This window comes from Argopecten irradians, chromosome 3, assembly GCF_041381155.1.
Source record: "Argopecten irradians isolate NY chromosome 3, Ai_NY, whole genome shotgun sequence".
NCBI classification, from domain to species: domain Eukaryota; kingdom Metazoa; phylum Mollusca; class Bivalvia; order Pectinida; family Pectinidae; genus Argopecten; species Argopecten irradians.
The window spans coordinates 23,744,168-23,764,603 of record NC_091136.1 but is presented as its reverse complement, the minus strand read 5'-3'; the positions used below and the strand labels follow the sequence as shown (position 1 = coordinate 23,764,603).

Here is a 20,436-nt window from a genome sequence, read left to right as displayed (position 1 = left end):
CTGTCCTTATCTCACAGAGTTGCTGTATCAACTTCCTTGTCCTTAATTACTGTCCCCCACCCTCCATGATCTCAAATAAATGTCCTAACTCTCAATGTCCTACATTACTGGACCCATGCTCCATGTCCTATAATTATTGTTCTCTCTCTATGTCCTAAAATAACTATCCCTACTCTCCTCAAATAAATGTCCTAACTCCCAATGTCCTACATTACTGGACCCATGCTCCATGTCCTATAATTATTGTTCTCTCTCTATGTCCTAAAATAACTATCCCTACTCCCCTCAAATAAATGTCCTAACTCTCAGTGTCCTACATTACTGGACCCATGCTCCATGTCCTATAATTATTGTTCTCTCTCTATGTCCTAAAATAACTATCCCTACTCCCCTCAAATAAATGTCCTCAAATAAATGTCCTAACTCTCAATGTCCTACATTACTGGACCCATGCTCCATGTCCTATAATTATTGTTCTCTCTCTATGTCCTAAAATAACTATCCCTACTCCCCTCAAATAAATGTCCCTACTCTCTGTGTCATTAAGTAACATTCTCCACCCTCCATGTCATAAAGGTTACCATCCAAAATTCTCAATGTCCTAAACATTGTTGTCCTCAGCCTGTAATTCCTTAATTTATCATCCAAACCCTCCTTGTCCTAAACTTATTGCCCTCACCTCCATGTTCACCACTGCCTTTGATATCAGTTTTACGGTACTAAACTAGTTCCTATGTCGTTTTTTGTCCACTTTCACTCCCCCCTAGACCTTAAACAAAATCCAGGCCTATACACATAGTGTACATGTAGTGTCAACTGAGTCATTTACCATGCATTGTCTGACATTTCAATACCGAACGTTAAAAAAGGTTCAGACACTAGAGAAGTTGGTCAGCCTGGCTAGTGACATAATGGGATAATTATTGACGTGCAGGGTATGTAAAATACTAGTTAAATAACAAGGCTAGATATCAATAAGAGGCCCTGACTACACATAGTAACCACGGCAGGCCCTGGACGGATTTATGGTGGGCTGACCCTGGTCTTTGTACTGGGCCAGATGAGATTTCAAGGACTGAACAGGTGCACCTTTACAACAGTGTTGCACCGCCCAACCCATACAAATAAAACCCATGTAATGCCACTTGAGATCTCCTGTTTAACTGTGATACTCGTCTGATTCAAAACTAAAATTTGAAGTGTTGAGTTTCTTCTTTATTTTTATCTTGAAATTAAAAAAAAACGAATTTTTTTTCTTCAAATGAACACATAAGCAAAATATATTTAGATCATTTATTGACCGTTACTAAATGCATAATTGTCCTTTGAGTGTGAGAACATCCTGACATCCCTTTGGTTCAATATGGATTTGTCCAGTGGTTTTACACTAATTATGTATGAATTAATCTTCCTTTGGGAGATCCAATAATTGCAATTAGGAGTATGAAACCAACTCCGGCCAGCAAAAATCAATGATGTTGATGTGCACAAACTTGTCTTTGGTGCAAACCTCATTAGATTATGGCATTTTCCCGAGTATCTCAAGGTTGTCAGTGTTGAGATTGTACTGATGGCACTAGATACAAGGTAAGTTGGTATTGGCTTAGGGCGACAAGGAAAGGTCATCTGTGGACAATTAAACAAAAGGAAGGGTAAGTTGGAGCAAGAGTGAGAAAAGATAAAGTGGTGTGCTTGCTTGTTTCCTAGATGACAATTATCTGATTACCACATTCTTCTAATGGTCTTTTGAACTTTGTGTATTTTCAGAACCATCCAAGTTTGTGTGTGATTCCTGCAAGTCCACATTTGGTTCAGCTTGGTCACTTCTACAACATGCTCAGACGGAACATGGCATGCGTATCTACACAACACTAGATAAGCAGCAAAAGTATTCAGATCAACAACATAAAAAGGAGCGTGATGAACGAGACCAGCGTGGTCATATACAGAATGATAATGACCGTGACCACCATCGTGAGAACCGTGAGCATCGACATCATGAAAAGCATAATTCAAGTCCTAGCAACCATAGGAGTCAGCAGGCATCTCATCACAGTCAGCAGGCACCTCAGCATCAACCAAAACAACGAGACGAGCAACGCGACACACCTCTCCTGTGTCCGCCCCTCGAACCACATCGAACACCTCCCTCAGCCAGTTCCGCAGGAAGTGCGGATAGCGGCAACCATCTACTGCCAGATGGTGGCCACCATCTTCTGCCACCTCATCCGTCACCACACTCTTCTCCCTTCTTGTTCAAATTCCCATTTGATCGACCGCCATTGTCGCCGAGTTTGCCGTTCTGTCGGCCTCCTGGAATAGGCTTGGAATTCCCCATTGTTAGTGAGCCCTCTCTACAGAGGTCATTTGTGGGCTTCCCACCTATGTTTGAAGGTGGTCCTTCGCCTCCCTTTCCGAACCCGTTTGAACGGCCAAGGCAATCACCGGTAGGAATCGAAGAATCATTTTACTCACAACGGCTTAGGCAGCTAGCATCATCAACTTCAGGTTCGCCATCGCCAGTCAGGAAGCAAACTCCACCTTTTTCTCAGCCAGGTCCGTCGCCGACCCTCTTTCCCCCCGTGACTCCTCCGAGCTCCCTATCATCTGATATGGAGAAGCCACAGCACGGATCTGGCAGCATTACCCCTCCAGCGAAGCTCAAGTCCTGTGAATTTTGTGGCAAATCTTTTCGCTTTCAGAGCAATCTGATAGTACACAGAAGGTCCCACACTGGGGAGAAACCCTTCAAATGCCCTCTATGTCCACATGCATGTACACAACAGAGTAAGCTCAAACGACACATGAAGACGCACATGAACAAATCCCCATTGTCTATGTCTAATGCATCAAATATGTCCAATGACGGAAGTCTAGCCTCAGGCAGCAGCACCCCGGATTCAAGCAAGCGTTTCTTGGACGACGATGATGAAGATGAAGAAGAGGAGGAGGAAGAAATGGAAGAAGAGGAAGAGGAGGAAGAGATGGCTATGGATGAGGAAACATATAAAAACAGTTTCAAAGACACCTTTAAAGAGGGCATTAAAGACGGATTTAATCCCACAAAGAAATTGGAAGTCAACTCCTCTCCAAAGTCCAGCGAGCTCGCGGCAAGGTTATTGGAACCAGCATCCAGTCCAGACCGTCATGAACATCCAAAGGAACCAGAGCGTGCTAGTCCTTACGCAGACAAAACCAGTCTCCTTTCTGAGGTCATGAAAAACACAGGTCTGACGAATTTCCCAGCATACAACGAAGCTTTCAAGCAAGCCATGGCAGAGCGAGGGTCTTCCCCTGTGGGCGGACAAGATGAACCAGCATCAGAGAATTGCAGCAACAACAGCAGCAATAGCAGCCAAGATGGCATGAAGGAGGACAGTCTCAAGAAATCGTCTTCGGATTCAGATTCTGAGGCTCCATGCTATAAAAAGATCAAGAACGAGCCTGTGGATAGTACAAGTTCTTTCCCAACCAATAACATGGAGAACCATCATATCTATTCCCTGTGGGGCTCTATGGGGTTCCCTGCCCCGCCACCTCAAGATTTCTATCATCTATCTCTGCCGGGAATACAGTTCGACTGTTCAGGTCCAAACCATAATGGATACAGTCCATCTACCCCTGAGAGCGCCATGAAATCTTTCAATGCACAGACCCCACCGAAACCAGGGCCTAGTACCCCTGTTTCTGGAGAGGCAGCACATATGAGAAAGGATCGCATCAGGAATGATACATGCGAGTTTTGTGGTAAGATCTTCAAGAATTGCAGCAATCTCACTGTTCATCGTAGATCCCACACTGGCGAAAAGCCATACAAATGTATTCTGTGTAACTATGCTTGTGCTCAATCTAGCAAGCTTACAAGGCATATGAAAACACACGGGCGTATAGGAAAGGATGTCTACAAATGTAAATTCTGCTTGATGCCGTTCTCCGTTCCAAGTACACTGGAGAAACACATGAGGAAGTGTGTTGAGAACAGAACGCCCGGACTCATCAGGGAAACCGACTCGGATTCAACATCAAGCAATGCTACCACTCCAACTCTTAATTGTCAACCTGGAATCCTGCAGGAGTCTAGTATGGACAAAAGTAGTGCTAATGTTCCTATGAACTGTGCTCCTGCTATTCTACAGGACGCAAGTCTAGACAAAAATAGTTCTAGCACACCCAATCTTTGACTGAAAATCTATTGCTCAATGGCAAGTTCTGTCAGTGAATTTTTTTAAAGAATGTAATTATATGGACTGACTTTTTAAGATTCTGTTGTATGGCATATTATATATATTGTAATTAATATAGAATCAATTTGTGGGTCTTTAAGTGATTTGTTGAAACATATAAAGCACGGTGCATCTCGCATGCACCTTAAGGTTTTTCCCCTTGTTTTTAATGGCACAAATACTCACTTGTAGCGGGGTTTGCTTAGTTTTATTCATCCTAATAATATTCTTGTTCAAGGATAAGTGAGGAGACACTTAACTTGGACGTATGCTACTTTTTATGACAGTAGTTTTTCACTACCGGTGGATCTGTTTATTATGAAGATGTATTTTGAATATTGACTTTTCATCATTTCTGATGGTGCATGTAAATGGTCAAACCATTTGACATGTCTCAATCCTGTTGACGGCCGATGCTATTTGTTAGTGTATCATATACACGTCACATGTAAACTTTTTTGCACGAAATTGATTTTTAATGATCATTTAAAACCTGGACATTTTTTTCAGATATAAATTCGATTTTATTTCATTGTGTTGTTAAATGTTAAGTGTAGATAAACTACACATTTACCAGCAACATTTTTCTTTGTTAAGGATAACTTCTTATTTTTCAAAAAATAATTTGTTAAAGATGGAATGATTAGATAGTTCAATTTTAAAGTTGAGTTTTTTTTTAAAGAAAACATTTTAATTTTTTAAATTGCACTGAAATCAAAGTTTTTTACTCAATAGTTATTGGTTTGCCTAAAATCTGTTAAATGTCACGTTCTAGGCCAGGACAGGAATCGCTTGTTGCTTTTAATGAATCTGGCCCCAACCTCTTAACACAAGTTCACAAAGAATAGTTTTGCGCGGATATGTAACGATTTCGCTTGGTTTACACTGGATAATCTGATTCAGAGGAAAAAAGAAGGTACTTTGTGTGATTTCAAAAGCCACATATGTACAACTTTTCAACGGGATACTTGTGATTAAGAAGTTGGGGCCGGGGATGTTTGTACTTTGGTAATTGACAATTGAACTGTAGTTAGTATTGAATTGTTACCTTTTCTCATGTTCTGTATCCACAGGGTGTTTCGTTAATGCATCAGGGATGGAAAATTTGTTACATTTTTCTTAAAGAATTGATTGTTGTTATCTGAATATAGAAAAATATGATGCAAATAGTTTAATATCAGGTATTTATTAGTTTTTCCCAAAATCATCTTTCTTGTACAAAATGATTATTGTTATCATATTTACAAGTACGACTCTCTTGAATTTTTATCATTATTATTACATTATAATCGCTTTCAATATCATTTGTTTGAATGTGCTACCTTAAAATCGGCTTTTAAATCAATATTGCAATAAGTGTTTTTTCAGTGTTGCCATATTTTTCAGTTCAGTTTAGAATTTAATATATTAATCTCTATAGGTAAATTTAATTTAGTTTTTTTCTGCTTTTCTGCCGTTTATAAATGGCGAAATATCTTCATCCAGGTTATAAAACTTGTTTAAATATGTAATTGTGAAGAATATGATGTTAAATAGTTTGGTGCATGTTGAATGTAAGTGCATGAGTACTGTCGAACTATTGCAATGTTTCATACATTGATGTAAATTTTTATTATCAATTTTTCCCTCTGAGTAGTAGTTAATAGAACATGTTATACTATTGAGACTGCCATTGTAAGGCGATTATCCCGTGGATTTTTCATTATACTTCATTACAGGTGCTTGTTTATCTCATGCATGTTTATCAGTGTCTATATATCTGTAAATGGTTTATTTTTCTTGTATAGAAGCACAACGGACATGGCTTTAAAAGCATATATTTTGAGATTACAAAGTTTCTTAGCTTCATAGAAGCAAATTTAAATGGCAATTGGAAATTGAGTTCCCAAGACTTCTGTTTGACGATTGTGAATCATTTGTGAAGAATTTCGAAGAAATTTATTATTAAATCTTTATTTCGAATTTCAGTTGGCAGTCAAAATTGACTATAAAATTTGGAAGCTGAGAATTCTGTACTACAAATAAGAAGATCATTAATCGTCATAATAATATCTTTTTTGTTAAGCCCACAAAGTATATATTCTGACTTTGTCCTTGTATGTAAAGAAAGGGCCTTTTGAGTTGTTAATTTGTGTATTTGTGTGCTACTGTTGTGTGAGGCAGTACGAAAGAATCTGTTTCTTTAACCTTTATTGAAATAATACTAAATACTATTAGGTGTAGATTACATAAAATGTATAGGAAAAATGTCTGGTAGAGGTGCCATATTGTTACACTAGTGAATAATGCTATCCTTTATGCCAAGGGCTTTCAGAAAACCGGAGGCAGAAATACATCAGCTCAATTGTGATTTCACATGTTGGAGATTTAGAATTACAACTATTAAGGACTATTATCAATCTAGTTTGTTCTCCCTAAAAGAGAGAAGAGACCAGTGTATATTATTACTATCATGTTTTTGCGTTTTGAGGTTTTTTTTTTGTAAAATAATTAGAAATGGAAGTGTTTAAAAACTATATTGAAGAACAATATGCACGAAGACTTTTGAAGCATGCTCAGAGGGACTATTCGTTATGATGAAGATGTGTTTTAACTACATCAGAGGCAGCAACAGCAGCAGCAAGCAGCAAGATGCAGCGTCCTAGGGAAAAAGTGCGCGTTCTGCAGGCGCTTCTTTTCTATCAGTGCCTACTCAAGATTTTTGCCAAGCAGAATTCTTATTTATTGACAAACCCTCCATTTGTACAACTAATAAAGTTTTAAAAGATTTGGCATCAAGTATCCTGTAAATTGCAGAGTTCGTGATGGACAGATACCATGGATATATCCGAGGCTAGCGTTCCAATCTTTGGCTATACTATATAATGGTATATGTCAAGGAAACGTTTTGGCGCTAGAGACTAGATCCCTGATGGATCCCGATATTGTGGTTATCGCTGGTTGTGGACATCACCAACTGACAAATTCCGTCATTTGGTATATTGTGTCATACTGAAAGATTTCGCATGTATCATCCAGTACGAACTGTAGGGTATGGGAAAAAGATTCTCTGCAACATTGTAACACTGTTTCCCGGCAGTCTAAATCCGAGGGCATCAAGATATCGTCAGGAGTAGAGTGCAATAACTGTATATTTGTGCACTAGAATTATGGCAAAACAAGCTCTAAGCTAGGACGTTTCAAGCCTGCTTCAAATTCACTTAAAGGTTAATAAATCCACTTAGATTGGAATTTATGTATAGACAGTGGAATGTGAATGCAGGAATTATTATTATCAAGAATTTAACTTTTTTTCTTCTTCATCTTCTTTGTCATATGATTACCATATTAATTATTTCTTTGCTCTGTACCCTCGAGTGTAAGTAAGTGTAGTGTTAGCCTACTGCCGCTAGCCTATTCGTGGTTCGTGATATGGGTGCCATGCATGTCTATTGCTGGAAATTGCACTTTTTTCTGCAACTTATTTTTTTTGTAAAATAGCGGACACTTGTGTAGATAAAACGTAGGATGGTTTTCATATTATTATTATTACAAAACACACAGAGAGATCTAGTGATTTAGACGTACTTATATACCACCTGTGTACAATATGTGAATTGGCCAACTCCACTTTTTTCCTCCTTCATTTTGCACAGTCTTGGTGGCCAAATCTATAATTATATGCGATAGACTGGCACAACCGAGAAGAAGTAAGTGATTGCGAAAGAAACTGAGGAGTTGCTTCATATTCACTTTTCAATTAGTTCATTCCATCTAGAAGTAATCTCATCTTTCCTAAATTACAATGTAAGAACAGCTATGCGAAGTTTACCTTTCGGGTATATGTTTTACATAATTCATAAAAATATTCTTGAAAGAAAGTTGACGGACAATATATCCTGAAAATGACATCAATCAGTGGTTAGTTCGATGACAATCTAGCGGTCTTATCAATCGTGTTATCTGTTATAATTTATGTAAACACAATTAACTATGTCATGCTTGAAGTGCGACGGTTTTCGGCTGTGTTGTAGTCTATAGATGAAATATTTTTGAAACAATAATAATGACAACTTACCTGTTCTTTATGGAAGATGAAATTATCAAACGCCAATTTTCAATGTTTTGATATAAATTCATAGAAATATGCGGAATGAACTAATGTTCCCCTTCTGTGTGTGGTCCTAAGGTGTACTATAGCTGGTTTGTGTATTAATGTTCTAGATTTTTATATTTGGTTATGTTTGACTGGTCTTTCAGCCGTCTGTGAGAATCTTGGCAACTGTCGCCATGAGTGCCATACTGGAGTCAGAATTACAAAGGAGTTCAACAAACTACAACTTTTGTGAAGAAACATTTTTTGATATTAACTAAATTTTTGCTACACTGGAGACATTATATGCTAAAATGTTTGTATACTTGAGAAGTTTTATTAATCATCAATTTTGGTGTGTCATGTTATTATGAAAATTGGGCGGAACAATATCCTGATACGATTAAATAAGTGCTAACGTATTTTAATATTAACTTTGATCTGACCGGGGTCATTTTCATCCTTATAATTATGTTATTTTCATTCCTCATTGATCATTTGTCATATTTGAATTTATCTATGAGTTCAGGTAGGCTATATTTTCGGTAGCCTGTTAAAACTGCAGAATGTGTCTCGTATTAAAACACCTTAGAACTATCCCAACTGCTGATCATATCGATAGTTTTATTTTTTATTTCATAAATGCTTTTGAATTTGCGATGTATGATTTAAGATTACATTAGTAAATATGATGTATTACAAGATAGTTTTCAATTCAAGAACTAAATAAATATGTTTAGTTTTTTACGCCATTTATTTAAATTTTAGAGTCGCATTTTATTTCTTGTAATTATTATATATCTAAAGAAAATTAAATTCACTAAAATTTCCAGAAAAGTCGGTTCACTTTTTAACTTGAAAATCTCAAAGGAAAAAGTAGGTAAAATTCCAATTGAAGTTCAGAATTTTTAAGTTTAAGTACAATGAAATATATACGCTACATTGTAGATTATTTAAAAGTTACAGCAGACATATAGAAAAGATAAATAGCAATATCATCCTGTTATCAGTGCTGTTTATCAACCCCGCGTGTTACCTGTCCGACACGGGCCAGTTACACTCTCACTTGTGCCATATGTTTACCTTATTTTACTGTTGTGTGCCATTATAACGACCTGCCATACAAACATGTCACATCGCCATATATATTGATTTTTACAGAATTACTTTAGACAGTTTTAGTCTAATTTATAAGGTTTTATGATTGAACTTTTACTTCAGAGAGTTGACGAAAATATTTGGTCAGTAGACACACTCTGCAGTTCTTAATAAATCAGGTTTCTACAATAGCGTTTAGCCCGGTGAAAAGTGCTATTTTTCATTTTTTTTTGTCTTCAAAGTGCTAGTTTAGCGGTCAGTAATGTACAAGCTAAAATAAAATCCATTTTATTTGAAATCTGAACATTTTATCGTGACCCTGGTCAGTAAACTGATATAGTGCCATAGTGATAAGGTTGAGAGTTGTTGAACCTCACCTTCACATATTACGGAAGAGAAGATTTTATTATTTATTTTATATCATGTCGTTGGAAAACATGATAAAAAATTTTGCTCTTTTTTTTGTCTCATTCAGGAACGAAAAAATTCAATGCTGTGATTTTAATACCAATTTTTACATAAAAACGAAAACGAAATGTATACAACTAAAGCGGTTAGATTTGGTGTTCGTATGTTATCATAGACGTAGAAGACAAACGTTTTCCCCTTATCTCTAATTTTGCCCTGCATTATTATAAGAACCAACTGTAAGCAGTTTTATTTGTTTTGTTCCTTTGAGACTTGTCTGTGCCTTTTTGTGTCCTGGGTTTTTCTGTCCCCGTTATTATCCTGGAGATATGTACATTTAATGTACCTAAAATTTAGTTGAAATGATGCTTGGTGTATTTATGACGTGAGTGTCGGTATGGCAGTACAAAGTACATGTAAAGTTTAATAAACATTTCTTTAAAGTTTTTCTTGTTCTTGTTGATGATTGCCTTACCTGATTGCATTTTAATCCAGGGATATCGTCTGCCAAAGACTAAGATGTATCTTGGCATTCCACATCTAGCCCTTCGCCTCAGAGTCATGGTGACAGAATGGTAATGAGTGAGCCAGGAATCTATCCATCGTTGGGCAGTGGGGCCAAGTGGTTAAGTCATCATGATATTCTACTGATTTTCCTTCAATCTGGGTCGCAAAATGGAAACCAATATGAGCGAGATAGACCGGACACCACTGGTGTAGTCATTGATGACAGATTTTCCCCGCAAAATTCTAATATTGGATGATCTCTCCGGGGCCCTAGAATGAAATATAATTATCAAGCCAAATTTTAGTGATGATTTCAATAATATCTAGAGACTGACGGCCAGTCTAGAAGTAGGTGCAAGATTTTTGCAATTTCAACAGAATTCCCAAAATAAGAGTATTCGGGCATAATCAATGTTGATCTTTTTAGCTTTCGATAATAAGTGTAAACTATATTCAACAGATTTTTTATCAGATGTGTGTGCAAGGGAAACAATCGTGGGACTGCGGAAGATCAAACCTTCCATGTAAAATCCACAGTACATGTTATACAATACCATTGGCAGAGTCAGTCATCTCAAATGATGGCAAAACAAGTACCGAACATGTATGACTTAATATTAAATAGAAAATTAGGTATTTCACCGCGATATAATACTCTAATTCTATTACATGTAATGATGACGCCCTTGTCATAATAGTACTTACGTTTTCACGGTGTCAGTTTCGTAACTTTTGAAGCGCCTATTTGCAAATGCCAACGAGCACCGTCCCTCTGACCTCTTTATCACTCGGTCAATAAAAGTGTCATTTCAATGTCTAAGCTTGGCCTGACGATTTTAAAGGATGACCTTTGACCCTCTTTCAATCTGCAATATGATTAGAATGACGTCATTTTTGACGTAATACCTTGAGAAATGGACGTAATGTAGTGAGTGAAAACAGACAAGAATATGAGACAGTGGAAGATTTTAACACGGAATAAGTAAAAGAAATCAATGTCGTCTATGATATTAAATCCTGGGTAGAACTGCTCGATTTCCAACATTTGAACTTGGCCTTACAAGGTATTTGTCAAACCAGTCATATCATTCGCTGATAGTTAAGTTCGCGGAAATTAACTTGACCACGAAAGAACAACTACATGTACTATACAGTATTATTGTGTTCAATGAAATTAACGTTCGTTAAGTGACATAGGCCTTACATCCATATTCTACATAAATCAACTCCGATAAGTACTATACTATATTGATGAGTTATTGTGACATTAATGAACACTTCATCTTTCAAGTGCGCGATGTCCATAACAAGTCTTGTCGTTTAAAGCATCGTGCATTGATTGAAATTTAAGATGGTTCAAATAGCATGTATAGGGCAAGTGATGTTAGCTGCTGTGAACTTTTATTTCTTTTTATTGCTTAGCTATGCAGAAAATAAGTTTTGTTAAACTGTTGTCTCGGTCCATAAATTTGAAACATTACATTAGTTGCTCGTCAGGAAACGGTTATAATAAAGGATAACTTTCTTTGAAGTTATAAAAGTTGTAATTTGTTCTATAAAAAGGGTACTGCACACAAAACGTCCTAGCGTGTTATCGATTAGGGATATTAGACTTGTTTCGACCACACGAATATATTTAAGGGATATTCACAATAACAGCAGAAGTAATTACAAAACTTTCCATAGTGCATGAAGGTGTTTTCAGACATTATTGTATTGAAATGAATTAATTAGTTCTTTCGTTTGATAACACATCTCCCCCCGATTTGTCGAACAAAAGTCACTAAGTTAAGTCAAAATCCGTGTAAAAAATCTTGAATTTAAGTCCGTTTTCACTTATAGTAAGTTTGGATCGAGTAAACGGAGCATGGCGTGTTAGGGAAAAGTATCTTTTCACAAGTTTTTCAATGTCAAATGGCATTTCCGATGAAATAAAGCATTGGTCTAATACGCAGTCATATTCAAAAGTAAAAAAGTAAGGTTCTCCGTATTATGAATCATCAATCAGGATTATTTTTATCTGTGGTGACGTTGGTGATGATTTTCTTTTTTTTTTTTTTTATTGGGGGGGGGGGTCTGCAAACCATCCCATATTACAAAGTGACGTGACATTAATTTCATGTATTTGGCGGTGAATTAGAATTCACGAACATAAATATTGATATTGCCTCGAAACTGTTTCAACTACAAGTCAAATACAGATTTAAACTGTTTCAACTACAAGTCAAATACAGATTTAAACTGTTTCAACTACAAGTCAAATACAGATTTAAACTGTTTCAACTACAAGTCAAATACAGATTTAAACTGTTTCAACTACAAGTCAAATACAGATTTAAACTGTTTCAACTACAAGTCCAATACAGATTTAAACTGTTTCAACTACAAGTCAAATACAGATTTAAACTGTTTCAACTACAAGTCCAATACAGATTTAAACTGTTTCAACTACAGTCAATACAGATTTAAACTGTTTCAACTACAAGTCAAATACAGATTTAAACTGTTTCAACTACAAGTCAAATACAGATTTAAACTGTTTCAACTACAAGTCAAATACAGATTTAAACTGTTTCAACTACAAGTCAAATACAGATTTAAACTGTTTCAACTACAAGTCAAATACAGATTTAAACTGTTTCAACTACAAGTCAAATACAGATTTAAACTGTTTCAACTACAAGTCAAATACAGATTTAAACTGTTTCAACTACAAGTCAAATACAGATTTAAACTGTTTCAACTACAAGTCAAATACAGATTTAAACTGTTTCAACTACAAGTCAAATACTGATTTAAACTGTTTCAACTACAAGTCAAATACTGATTTAAACTGCACATCGTGAAATACAATTGCAGCTAAACAGTCTTTAGGCTTAAACCGCGAATATAAGAAGCAGCGGAAATAATGTTGTGTAGAGTAATAAAGCCATTCGGTTTCGCGACTTTTCCAACATCATGAGTCTGTAAACCCACTTTTTTTCGCCTGCGATTTATTTTTTACGAATTTCACGATTCAAGTAAATTTGCGAAAGTTCATCTCCGCGAATAAATATCTACAACATTTACATTGATATAATTTTCATTCCATTTTCTAATCCGCGAAAATTAATCTTCGGGAACTTTTTTTGAAATGAAAACTACGAAAATTAGTAGCCGTGATATATGGTGTACAGTAGGTATGACTTGTGTCTGAACTACTGAGAAGTTGATTGAAAAAACAAAACGATTTCCAAACACATGGATAGCCATACTCGAAGGTTCGGATCATGTTTCTGCCTTGTGTGCCCATCACAGTAGTGCAGACCTATTCGTTTCTATTTATATATATATTGGCTTTACGAATGAATCTAATTTAGTAAGTTTGTTCCAATAATACCAGTACCAATTTGTCTTATTGTCATGATTTTAGTCATACACAAGATGTTATGATGATTCTAAAAATTTACGTTTTTTCTATTCATAGAAGTTTAAACTTTGAAATACATGCATTTACAATTATTATTTGAAGGTTGTTCCTAATTCGTGGAGGTAATTTCTTCGTAATCATGGACTTCCTTAATGGTCAAGATACTTGCATTCTTTTGTATATTACTATTGCGAACACGTGCTATAGTTTTACATTTAAATGCGCAACGGTGATACGACATCCCACGCTGTTCAATAAGGGATGACCAAGCTAGCAAAGATGATATAAATCTATTGTTAAAACGAGAGATAAAATATGACTATGATACATCTTGTGAATAGCTTTCCATATTAACGACGCGGTGTGATGCATTTGAATAAATACTGCGAGTTTATTTTCTTTGACCAGATGTAAACTCCGAATTATCTAAGTAAATCTTTTGTGTTTACAATTTGTATTCATTCCTCTGTACCCCTCAAATGTCTGTATTTGGATAGATTGTCACGATTAACAGACATCAAAGGAGGAGATCACCTTTAAAACCATATCATCACTTCGACATTACAAATGTAATGCATATATACAAATGTAATGGGGTACTACCTTGATTCCTAAAGATACCTGTGATTTTTAAGGTTTGCTCAGCTCTAAAGCATCACATTTATACTCTTAACACGTATAGTTAAAATGATAAACATTAGCTAAATCATGATACTACAGACCGGTGTTAAACATTACATCAAAGGCTATCTCGCCAGTTATATGTAACTCATAAAGTCAACTACATATAACAAATAGTACGTTAACATGATCTATATACTCATGATAATCGCGACAAACGATTTGATGTTTTTCTTATGACGTCATGAATGTATGACATAATTATATAAATATATATTTATAAAACGAATAAGCACTTACATACAAAAAAAGGATCCATCTTTTTTCATAAAATCGCTTAAAGGCCCACTAACTTTCCAAAGAAAAAAAATAAAAGTTTTCTAAAACAAATATAACAAATAAATCGATGGCCTAATATGAGGTTAAACAGCAAAGAAATGGAATATTCTTTAAGTAATCTATGTTAACAATGAATATTAATGTCGCTGTTTTTGCCGTTTGGCGCAGTGATAGTCAATGTACGTGCTGTAACTAGGACGACGGTGGGAAACATAAGACGACCCGCGATATAAAAATATCATTTGATTTACTGATTAATATAGTATAAAAGGTATGCTAATAACTAATCAACTCTACAAAATTATCGATTTTGTCTAACATTCTTATTTTAAAACTTAAAAACCGTTTCGGAAAAGTACATGTAATATGCCTTTAAAAGTAGAAAAACTCCAACACGTGTTTAACATGATTCTTAATAAATGTAATTCAATATTTTCGTACCTAGTGCAAGTGTAATGAGTATTTATAAGACGGAAATAAATCCGTCTCAAAAAGAAATTATTCACATTAAGGGCAAAGACGTGACATTAACGAAATTAAACAGAGAGCTGGTTTATTTGTAAAATTATAGTCAACAATAGAAACATTTATATTAAACATTAATTACTCTAGATTACTTTTACGATAAATCACAAATAAACCTTAAAGTGAACAGTCGGGCAAGGATGGCTAAAGTCGGTAAAAATGGTGTGAATGTATCCAGTATAACTTCTTATGAAATAGAAAAATAAAATCTCTCGTCAAAATTTGTCTGCGTACGAAGAAATTAATTTAAAGTATAGCAATCCTAAAACGTCCTCCCGGCTGACTATGTCCGTGGTTACATTTCCACGCAGCCTCGCTTTCAATGCTTTCAACTTTCTTTATTTCAGTGGTCAGAACTGGGAAACGTAAGCAGAACTTGACCGTCGTATTAAAATGTGAGAACTTTTGGAAGGCCAATGAACGCATTTAGACTGGTTTTCTTTGCCCGACTATTCACTTTAATTGTTGTGACCATAAAAATATCAACCGGTGTCAAGGTCAAGTAAGTTACATTTAATACATATTTTCATTTTACATCTCGATTATTTCGACATATATATTGTGTACGTTTCGTTACTTATAAATTCACTTAATCGACGTTAAAGATTTTGCTGGCCAAAAGACACATTGTGTCTTGAATTAATTGCAAAGGTAAAGTACCCGTAAGTAACGTTAAGAAAACCAGAGTAAAAATGAAATACAGTTTATCTACCATACTTACCTGTGAATGGAGAGATGATCTGGGCACATTCCTTAACTTTAAGGCATTCCTTAACTTTAAGGAATTCCTTAACTTAAATTTCCCCATAGAAAAGCATTACAAAATTTAAGTAAAAAATCTTAAGTTAAGGAGCCTTCCTTAAAATCTGTAATGCTTTCCTATCAAGGAATGTTCATGAAACTGGGCCCGGGTGAGGATCTAGTCGTCAACGATGTAGCTGATCAACTGACACACAGTGTGGTGGACTTAAAGTACTGTCACACCGAAATGACTTAATATCTTACATATACCCATAACCACTGACGGAGGATGAAAAAAACCAATGACTTTGAATGCTGCTTGTCAATGACTTTGAATGCTGCTTGCCATGAACTATTTTGGAAAATTCACAGCCGACTTAATGCATTAAAAGTATTTGTTTCTCATCTTTAATCTTTCTTGCGGGATGGTTGATTGGAAAATTTGTTTTAATATTGTGATTTTAAGTTAATTGAAAGATGGAATAAGGCCGACGAAGCAAATAACATTTAGTCCATAGTAACACGTGGTCCCTGTTGCTTTTCATAAGATGGGATCTTGAATTTGTTATTTTTATACGACCAAGTGTTTCGTTATGGCGTATTTATTCGGCTATTACCGTTATTGCGCTCTCAAAATATAATTCACGACAGAAAGGACACTTCACCAGAATAAAACCATGACTGAAAACGAGAACATTTCTCACACATATGAACACATTGAATAAATAATATAAAGTTTTCATGGCGCTGGTTTGCTCCTGTTAGGAACGAAACCCTGACCTCTCCTGACATCTATTTCTTCAGTTTTGGCCATGACAACAAAATAAAACTGTTGAGCTAAAAATGATTATTCTGATTATACCAGATATCATATTGTATAAGAAAAGCGTGATTTTTCTATGTAAATACTCAATATTGTTTTCTCGGCAATGTGCTCACTTGTTTCTTTCAGTCTGAATGCCAAGCCAGCAAGGAAAGGGGGTTTCATTCTTGCATACATAGCTCGCTTTTACTGAGACGCGACTGGCTGTACATCATGATATATTGAAGGGAAATGTATTATTCTCCAGAAGAGGAATTGTTCGACATCTGTAGGTCACGTGGCCACCGCGCTACAATCTTAGATATATTACAACCCACGTTACGTAATAGTATAAATTTGGGTCTAAAATATAATGCATTAGAAGAGTTTACACAGCTAAAGAAATCGATTAGACAACATCATTGGAACTTATATAGGCACTGTAGTGTAGTGTGTTTTAAGGAAAATGCTAATCCTACATTCTGGGGTTCACCATTATGAACATTTCTCCAATCAAATCGAAAATATAATGATACCTTTCCTCCCCTTTCATCTTGGTGTTGGATCGACATGTTCTATTGTAATGCTATTTCAGTAATTATCAGTATTGCGGTAATATCAGTACCCGTCTGAATACCAAACTTTATTTGTCTTCACTCCATTCCTTATATGGAGTCGTTTGAAATGATAAGGAGGAAATATATTCAGATAGTAATATAGTACAAATTACACATAATTGACTTCCTAATTTTTAAAACAAATTATAATATCTGTCCAACCTTTTTATCCCTGTTTTTTTTCATATATATATATAACCTTTCGTTTCAGCCATTTCCGGTTAGCAAATTTGGCTTGTGAGTATGATAGAGTGATATAAGGAACAATAGCTAGATAATTCTATACAATTTTAAAGGTGTGTAGTGCCTTTTATACAATAATTCACGAGATTTTAACAAACGGTCATTGTTAACTTCATTTAGCGGGATAACGAGAATATTTCGACTTACCGAAGTTTACTTGAATATGTTGTGAACACTTAGTTGACACCAATAAAATACTTCCAAGATTTTAAACATAGATTCGAGTTTAACGAGGTCGAGTTAACAAGGTTCAAATGTCATTATCGATTTTTGTGTGTGCTACTCTCTTTAACCTCTGACTAATATCATACAACAGTTTAATATCCACGTGTTAATCTAAAGATAATGCTGATTATGACGTTTACATTGCAGATATGCCTCCAAAGGAACCAAAGAAATTATATCGAGCAAGAAATTGATTTTGGTAACATATTCAGTTATACCCTCGATAACGACAGTGGAAGGCGTGAATAGACAAAATCCCTGATCAGATTAAAGACTGTTGTTTGGAAACATGCACCTCTTCTTTGTAAATTGTTTCAAACCACTGGAGTTGTCATTTCGTATCAGCTCGTTCTGTCACCCTTCCTATACTAACATAAACGCCCTTTTCCAACACATACGTTTTCCAATTCTCTTTAAATCTGATTTAAAGTGACAAAATTCATTCTATCGCCATTAATGTTCCCGTATTCTTCTTTTGCTATTTAATCCTTGCAAAAAATTTATAAAATGACTTAATGCATGTAACGTTTTTATTCTGTACCCTATTCTGAAAAATAAGCGATATAAAAGAAGAATACACAAAAATGTATTTCTGCAACAATACACTGCTCGTCTATAGAGATGCGTATGTCGAATAATTGGCAAATGAACATGTACGTAATTTGTGTAGAATAGAACATGTATGGATATCAAAAACACGACTTTTATTCAAATATTACGGATGCTTTTCTAAAAAATAGTTTACGTTAACAAATACTATATATTTGATAAACTCAATTATTATGATTAAATAAATGCTTTATTACAAGGTGTTCTATAACAATATGCAAATTACTGGGAAAATAAAAATCGAAAACATACATAAAAAACACCTCAACATGACAACACGTTTTAGGTTTAACACTTTTAGCCAAACAATGAGGACAAAATTGTTTACAAAATATAAACTTAATATGTGATAACCTAAAACATGTTCAGTTGTTTTTATGTATGTCCGAATCGTTTAAAATCTGTTGAATATGGTGACGTGATAAAAATAGAAAAAGTTTTTAGAAAATGAAAATAAAAAAAAAACTTGTTTAATTTAATTGTTCTGGTCATCTTCAATCTGCACACATAATCGAGGTTTCATAAAACAAATCCTATTTTGGCTTATACAATGGATTGTTCTTAACTGTTAATGAGGATGATTATCAATTAAATATCATAGTTTCACGAATTCACCTGGATTTAAGACAAGACGTAAATCGTTTTCTGTAAATAAAATGATAGTTATTGTTTTAACACATTAAAGTTATTAGGAAAATAATATATTTGAATAAGACGTAAATTTTAGCAAAAAGACCTTAGTGCTTGATTTTTTTCACGTGTTTATAAATGATTTTGAAATGCAAACACAATGGAATAAATAAGTGATATGAAACGTAGTGTGAAAATTTCATTTTGGAAATTCTCGTGTTGTATTGGACACGAAGTGAATTATGAATGAAGTAGATACTAAATAACAAGGTATTAGCGAAATGAAGAAGTCGAATCGTAGAATGAAACTCAAAAACAAAATTATAAACCATATATTGAACTTGGTCGTGTGAGAAAGCCTGTGAAGAGATACATGGTGACCATAAAATTCCCCCAAAAAATACATTGTAATATTTGTTAATAATTCAGTTTCTTAAGTTAGACATTCGACGTATACTATTATTCTATACTAAGAATTAGAACTTACATATTCGACGCATTTTCTGTAGATTTATTTTAAAGTCTCTATATCAAAACATTCTTTGAAATACAGAGGAAGAATTAATTTTAATCCTTTCCATAATCAATCGTTATTTTTTTTTTAATTTGAGACAAAATTTGACATGATTTTTAATTTCAATATAAAAATTAAAATGAAGCCAAATAGAAGCACTTATTACCTGACTGATGTGATACGAAATCAGACATATTTTAGATTTTGTTTATTTTTTCATTATGTCAAACGATATTAAGAGAAACATTAGAACCCGGTAACTACATTGCAAAATCTTTACTCGAAGTTAATCACTATAAAACGCACTAATCTTCCTCGCTGCTGTAGAAATAATAGCCTAATTATTATCAACAAATTCCCGACATGCTTTCACCGTCGGCATCGCAGACTGTGTTCCAGAAACACAAAACAATTTCATCAATGCACCGTCAGATATAAATTGTTTGCATTGGAATTTGATTTTGCATAAAGTACCTGCATCGATGGTTTTGAAATTAACCGCATCAAGATCATAATATCTGTTTTGAAGAGCTAGGCGAGTTGGGTTAATTTCTACCTCACTGTCAAGTTTCTGTTAGTTAGATTGCTGGTGGACACATTGAATAACTACAGCGTCGATCTTCCTGGTTATAATTTTGTAATTAACCTTGGAACTGCTATGGTTTAAACATTTGCCGCTACCAGGGGATCGGTACTATTCCAGCAAATATGAACTTAAGGTACGTATGCTTCGTTAATGCTCCTGAAACGGTTTTAATGTTAGAATTTTTATTCGTACGAACAATTCGACAGATATTCTAAATGTTTCACACCTCCGCCTTTCTGATGAAGCACCATTTTGCCGAACTGATTT

At 34.9% G+C, this 20,436-nt stretch overlaps 1 protein-coding gene across 2 annotated transcripts in view; it reads left to right on the top strand.

Annotated features, from left to right (window-relative positions):
- LOC138317934 (B-cell lymphoma/leukemia 11A-like) overlaps positions 1-10,247 on the top strand; it is a 106,323-nt gene extending 96,076 nt beyond the window's left edge. For both annotated transcript variants that reach the window (XM_069259910.1, XM_069259911.1), the window contains one exon: positions 1,768-10,247. In XM_069259910.1, coding sequence (XP_069116011.1) covers positions 1,768-4,181 — 2,414 coding nt within the window. In that variant the 3' untranslated portion in view covers positions 4,182-10,247. The remainder of the gene's footprint in view (positions 1-1,767) is intronic.
- The last annotated feature ends 10,189 nt before the right edge of the window (positions 10,248-20,436 follow it).